The 6,776-nt window shown below is 43.9% G+C and overlaps 2 protein-coding genes across 2 annotated transcripts in view; one reads left to right on the forward strand and one right to left on the reverse strand.

Annotated features, from left to right (window-relative positions):
• Positions 1-718: 718 nt before the first annotated feature.
• SARC_06196 (hypothetical protein) lies at positions 719-5,425 on the reverse strand. Its single transcript, XM_014299914.1, has 9 exons — positions 5,299-5,425; positions 5,026-5,077; positions 4,316-4,434; positions 3,901-4,014; positions 3,385-3,544; positions 2,905-3,024; positions 2,424-2,549; positions 1,529-1,651; positions 719-1,102 (listed from the first exon to the last, which is right to left on the reverse strand). The coding sequence occupies exons 1-9, from the start codon at positions 5,404-5,406 to the stop codon at positions 762-764; spliced, it is 1,263 nt and encodes a 420-aa protein (XP_014155389.1). The 5' UTR covers positions 5,407-5,425; the 3' UTR covers positions 719-761.
• Positions 5,426-6,060: 635 nt separating this feature from the next.
• Positions 6,061-6,776, forward strand: part of SARC_06197 (hypothetical protein) — a 10,254-nt gene continuing 9,538 nt past the window's right edge. Inside the window, exon 1 of the mRNA XM_014299915.1 lies at positions 6,061-6,540. The gene's annotated coding sequence lies outside the window, so the exon portion shown is untranslated. The remainder of the gene's footprint in view (positions 6,541-6,776) is intronic.

Below are 6,776 nucleotides of genomic sequence, written 5' to 3' on the forward strand. Positions count from 1 at the left end.
CGCACTCCATATAACAACATTAAGGACAAACACACTTCATATGACAGTATTAAAACAAACACACTCCATATAACAGTACCAAAGGCAAACACACTCCATATGACAGTATAAACGACAAATACACTTCATGTGACAGTACTTAAGACAAACCCACTCTATATGTCAAGCATCCCTTATCGTGTGGAAGTAGTAGAGACAAACACACTCCATATGGAAATATTAAAGACAAACGCACTCCGTATAACAACACTAAAGACAAACACACTTCATAAGACAGTATTAAAGACAAACACACTCCATATAACAGTACTAAAGGCAAACACACTCCATATGACAGTATTGACGACAAATACACTTCATGTGACAGTATTAAGACAAACACACACCATATGGCAGTACTAAAGACAAACACTCCCCAGATGTCAAACACGCATGATTATGTGGACGTAGTAGAGACAAACACACTCCATTTGGAAGTTTTAAAGAGAAACACATTCCATTTGACAGTATTGAAGACAAACACACTCCATACGACAGTATTAAAGACAAACACACTTCATGTGACAGTACTTAAGACAAACACGCTCCGTATGTCAAGCATCCATGATCGTGGGGAAGTAGTAGAGACAAAAACTGTCCATATGAGAGTAATAAAGACAAACACACCCCATTTGACATTATTTAAGACAAACACAGTCCAGATGTCAACTAAAACATAACGGACCATTTATTTCTGTTGCCAAAGTCTGAAGCCATACACATCAGTAGTCGTCGAAATCAACACCTTCCAATAGCTCATACTCAAGCGCTTCTGCAAACCCATCCTCGTCGTCTAGAAGCACATTGCTGCCCTCTTCCGCCAGGGCATCGGCCCCACTCATAGCTGCATCGTCTGTAGGTATATCTGCACCCGCATCGCTCATAAACCCGGTTTTTTGAGCACATGCGTAGTCATCGCAGCCTAGATCATCCCAGAAGGGGTCGTCGTCCATGTACGCTAACGCGCTCGCATCCACTGGCGTATCTATGGCAACCCTGTCCCTTACCGACGACGTAGTATCGTGTACCGCACTTCCTGTGTCTGTGGGTGCCACCCCGGGGTCTGCGGAGCACAGGGCATGAGAAGAGCTTAACTATTAGACCACATAAGGACATAAACACAGGGGTGGTCCTGTCTGTGGCCAGCACTCAGAGGCTCGTTAACTGGATATGATTAATGCGTGTCTGGTTCTGGTGTGTACATGATAAAGTCAAAGCAGTTGGTTGGTTCGGCATGTCATATTGGTTTGACCGTACGCAGCTATACCGATCATGTGCTGGTCACTATGTTACGTGTGTACTGCTACATAGATGGCTACATGTACTAATAATACGCTACACATACAAATGTAAAGTTCATGTAGTAATAGAATGCCAAATGTATTAACACAAAGTTTCAAGTTCTTAACAATCTCCTCTACGAAAGTAACATATCACACAGAAACCATTGCCCTGAACATTCCCCACACGAAGGCCTTGCTTCACACACCCCAGTCGTCTATAGTGGGATCGCATTCGTCCCACTCATCCCCTGACAGAAGATGACTAATGGAGGTGTCGTGCTGCTCAATCCTGTCCACGTCATCCCAGAAGTCCGCAGGATAGTCATCGTCTGGTTGTGGAGGTGTGCGAGAGATAGTTATTGGTACGTACGATGGCAAACAAGGTTTATTCAGGGAGATTGCAAACAAGGTTTATTTAAAGGTGTGCACTGGTGTAGCCTGCACATATGTGTGTGGACTATTCATATACGCTTAGTGAATACAGGCCATTGCTTTTATATAAAGTAGTGGCATTGGAGTGCATCACTACGAAAAGCTGCGCATAGTAACTGTGAGACCGCTTGCGAAAGGAGACTGCAGCGGCGGACAGATACACTGGACTATAATAGCATTAGTGCCAACCCACCATTGCAAATGTATGACAACGGTAGTCAAAAAGAAACATCCCAAGCTCGGCACTGCGTGTCCATGAGTACTGCTGTATATGACCTTGATGATTTGAGAGTGCCTATGGCGGAGAATCCTAGACAAGACAAGCATAGCGATGCGACAAGCGTGAACGCAGCACGGCATGACAAGTGCGTACACGACAGTAGAGCAGCGCTACTCGCTCGATACACATCAATGCAGAGACCCACACAGGCCCAAAGTGTTATTCCCGCAGAGTACAGGCACGTTGATGATTGCGTGTATGGTATGTGCAGTACAGGCCTTTTCCCCGAGTATGCAATACAAATACACGCAACGGGCACCCACTGTCGCGTGCGAGCACTAGCACATAACACACTTGGACAGACATACACCACCACCTAAAGTAAGTAATCTATGCACACCCAAACCAATACCTGAAGTAAGTATAAATAAAAACACACACACCATTACCTAGAGTAGAGGTGAGAGCTTCTGCCGATGTGTGTGTGGGAGTGATGCTGACTGGTTTGTGCTTGAAGCTCTCGTCGGGTGTGTGGGCCTTGGTCACTTCGTTCTTGAGTATGACCTCCAACTTGCCTGTCACCGCAGTAAGAAATGAACTGAGCTTTTAAGTCGCCTGAGCACAGATCGGTTGGCCGTGTGGTGCGTTGTCTGCGGCGGCGTTGCCATGACTACCACCAGTCGACCCATTACATTGGATTACTTGAGTTACAATTGTAACTTTTATGTTAACCCTAAAACCCTAAAATCGTTAGGAGATAATTAATTGATTCTTGTGCCGTGGGAGAAGTCGTACATGCTCTCATCCGTAATGGACTTAGAACTCTCGTCAACCCAAAGTACGAACGTATAGACGGTAACCGGATTTGGTATATCGGGTGCGTTGTTTCATACACACTCCAATACCAAACCCATGAGGGCTATAGCGTACCAGAAGAAAACAGAGCAATCAGTATGTTGCGGAAAGCAGCCAGTTTCGCCTCGCGGATGGCGCTTGTGTGCATCCTCTTCGCGCGCGGCACGCCATCTGGCACATTCTGGTTCTCCACATCTGTATGAGTTACACACAAGTACTCGATTGAAGAATGGGTTACCCACAAGCATTGGAGTAATGAGCTGTGTGAGTGGTCTTTAGCCCATGCAGACGGATAAACTCGCGTAGGAAGTAGGCCAGAGACCAAGAATGATCGAGCATTTGGTTGGTATTAGGACAGGGAGAAAAAATCGGCATAAGTATAGAGAAATATCTCAAGCAATAGGCATGATGTAAAAGGATATATATATAGATATATATATATATATATATGTGTGTGTGTGTGTGTGTGTGTGTGTGTGTGTGTATGTGTATATATATATATATATATATATATATAACGTATCCATACAAATGTATGAATATTTGAGCACAAACCTGAGCTATGTGATCGTGCTATGCCTCTGCTAAGCTGCACTCGCCATGTGGTGATACGAATGTCCACGCAGGCCTCAACTGTCTCCTCGGACATGGTTGTCGTATTGTCCGATACATCTGTCGTACTGTCCGAAGTTTCGCATGGATCTACCCGTTTCACCTACAGGTGATATAGTAGATTGTCATGAATGGTAACCACCCCACCCCCATCTTAAATCCACTGCGAAAGCATCTCAGCAAGCCTTTGGAACAAGCTTTGTCGTGGCGACGGCGGTAACAACCGCTACTGTGCATAGCACATCTTGCCATTTGTGAGTACAGTATAATCCAACTGTTGAATTCTCGCACACATATCATTCCAAATACGTTTGGTGACTGGTAGCAGCCCACGCGATCGTTCCCAGACATATTGGCCTACCTACCATCATCCGCTTTCTCAGGCACTCTGCTCACTATCTGCGCTAGTATTAGATACAGATACTCGCACGACTGGCTGATCTATGGTGGTTCACTTACGTAGTTAATAATGGTGCACCAGTTGTTGAATCCCAAAGTCTTGTTCGCCAGTTCGGTGCAGGCGTGTACTGTCATGTATCCATTCTCAACACGATCTTTCCTCAGTAGAGTGCACTGCAGCGGTACAAATAACGTAGGCAGGCTTAAGCACAAATTATGCAACACCGCCATCCCTTGGTGCGAGTTCATCATTTAAACACATTAGAATAGGACACATTCAAGCGCATTGAGATAGGATAAGACACCATTGCGGCAATAAAGATAGAGTACAGTGCGATTGATATACATATGTTAGTACCCTGAGGCTTATATCATTTTGGGTGCCTCAAATCACAGGACAGTACCAAAGACCTGCACAATCGAGGAGAGGGATTTATTGTAACCCAATACCCTAAATAAACCAGCCAATACGTACCGAAATGGGCCTGCCTCTGAAGAGCATGGCGCCCGAGTTACAGTAGGCGATGGCATTGCGTGCAGATTCCTTTGAGTAGTATTTGATGTACGCGTACTGGTCCTGCCGGTGATAGCCGCCTATTGCAATGGCGTGTGGTGCAATGCCGTGCGCGTGCTTCGGTGTGAATGATCTGTGGCATTTTTGTTGTTGTTGCTTTCTCTGGTCGAGTGGGGAAATCCTTCCGAGTTGGGCAATGGTATGTATTGCACTGAGGAAGATACGGTTATACGTTATGTGGCCTATATAACGCATGAATCGCATGTTGAACATTGTACTGAGTGGGTTGCCACGCCCATGCAGCAATTGACAGAAACCGAATGCGTGCAACACAATACCACACATGGTGAGATGCCGAGTAAAGATGATATGTGCGGGTGAGCGCGCTGGTTGCTATGCAGCGTGCTGTGTTTATATGTAACCTACACAGAGAGCACGCATATTACGTGTGACGATTACGTGCAAGGCAGTATCTGGCTGCCTATGTCTATGGCGTACGTTGAGTAGCGATAACTTATATAGTTCATCGACGAACGCACAACTGACGAAATACATACAGTTAAGAGAAACAGTACAACTGCAAAGATAGTACTCTAGAGGGGAACGGAGGAGTAAACGGCGTTACGAATAGATATAAATAAAAGCACCGACCAATCAGAACTAGTCCACACCTCCCCCGGCTATCTGGGCCTCAAAGACCAGTCCAAACCGTTCAAAGAAGTCCTGTGACGAGAGGAATAAAGCGGTGAACAGCAGTGAGACTAAGTACCTCTCGTGTGATCAGCAACTGTACACCACTTGACACTGTGTAGTAGTATTTATACTGATATCTGTGCACGAGCTAATCGCGCACACAACAATGAAAGGTGCATAACAAGTCGTATATAAGCACGGATAACCCAATGTTAGCCTCTATACCAGTACAGCTAGCCGCTAACACAGACCTTGAGTTGGCTGTCGGTTATGTCTGTGAAGCCATTGTCATGTCGTGCGACTATGATGCGATCGCGCTCGTGGGGCACCTTGAACTCCAGCAGCTCGCATTCACCCATCGTCACGGACAGGTACAGATGAATACGTTCCACCGGTGATTAAACACGCTGTACGTGCACAGGTGCGAGCTACATATGCGTGTATTTGTACATGTGTACGTGCGTATGTCGTGTGGTGCTAAGGTATCATCTCGTAGCACATTAAAATTAATATATATATATATATATACATTTATTTATATAGGCTCCATGGGGGATCGAAAAGTCCGTACATATAAAGACGGGAAATAAAAACTGTAATACAAGAGCAAGTGGCAATTCTGTGGATATGACGGAGTTGCGCGCCAAAAAACCCCTGTTCAGATGATAAACTCAAAAGTCTAAACCCTCCTGTGAACCTAATCCCCTGATGAAAACTCTTAAGCCCCTAAAAACCACATACTAAATCCTATACAATCCTAACCCCAAACCCTAAATCTGTATATCCTAATAAAAAACCATAACCTCAGGCTCAAACTCATCATCTGATAACCCTACATCAGGGTATAGGGATAAGGCGCCAAAATTACAATGACGCAACACGTCGAGATACGAGCAATCCAATCCATTCCCATCATCAGACGACATTGTGTTGTATGGATGGCGTAGGCATGATCCATCCTATGTATTTCTACAGTGTATTTATAAAAATATAATATACATCATCAGTTGTATGCGTGATCTATAGCGTGCATGTACAAATTGATAAAGATTATCTGTAGAGTAGAGTGTATATATTATATCTATATAGTTGTACTTTGGTAGTGTGGTGAGAAGTGTATGCAAGCTTACCACCTTTATGAAGCGTCGCACCAATACAAAACATACTGTCAATGCAAGGTTTACTACCAATATAAAGTTTACTACTAATATAGAGTACACAAACAAGACTATTAATACAAAGTGATTTATCAATACAACATCGATACAAAGTACGTTACCAATATAAATTATACTACCAATGTAAAGCATACTGTCAAGACAAGACACAATATCAATTCATAAACAGGTTTTGTAACAAGCATCGATCAAATTTAGTTTGGGGGGCGGATACGCTTCTTCAGCATACACACCGTGTTTATTAAGAATAGCAAGGGTCCAGATCGAGCATTTTAGAACCCTGGGAATAAGTGGAAGCTAGCTTCAGCTCAATAGGTATTAGTGTGTATAATATCACTGTACGAGTACGTGTATAACTGCGTGCAATTAAAACGGGTACAAGTGCATAGATTGTAGCTGTGCAAGTACACGTCAAACTAAACTCACTTAACATTAGTATTAGTTTATAAAGAACCGATATCAATGTATAACGACATGCACTTGATAACAGCATTAGTGTATGGTAGAAGGCTAAACGTATTGACGTATTACTACGAAACCTACTGTGTAAA

This window comes from Sphaeroforma arctica (assembly GCF_001186125.1).
Source record: "Sphaeroforma arctica JP610 unplaced genomic scaffold supercont1.432, whole genome shotgun sequence".
Lineage (NCBI taxonomy): Eukaryota > Ichthyosporea > Ichthyophonida > Sphaeroforma > Sphaeroforma arctica.

Coding starts and splice junctions, on each gene's coding strand:
- SARC_06196 (XM_014299914.1), bottom strand. CDS start 5,406: ATGGGTGAATGCGAGCTGCTGGAGTTCAAGGTGCCCCACGAGCGCGAT. Junction 5,078..5,298: donor TAACCGACAGCCAACTCAAG/GTCTGTGTTAGC, acceptor CTCTCGTCACAG/GACTTCTTTGAACGGTTTGG. Junction 4,435..5,025: donor GGCCCAGATAGCCGGGGGAG/GTGTGGACTAGT, acceptor CCATTGCAATAG/GCGGCTATCACCGGCAGGAC.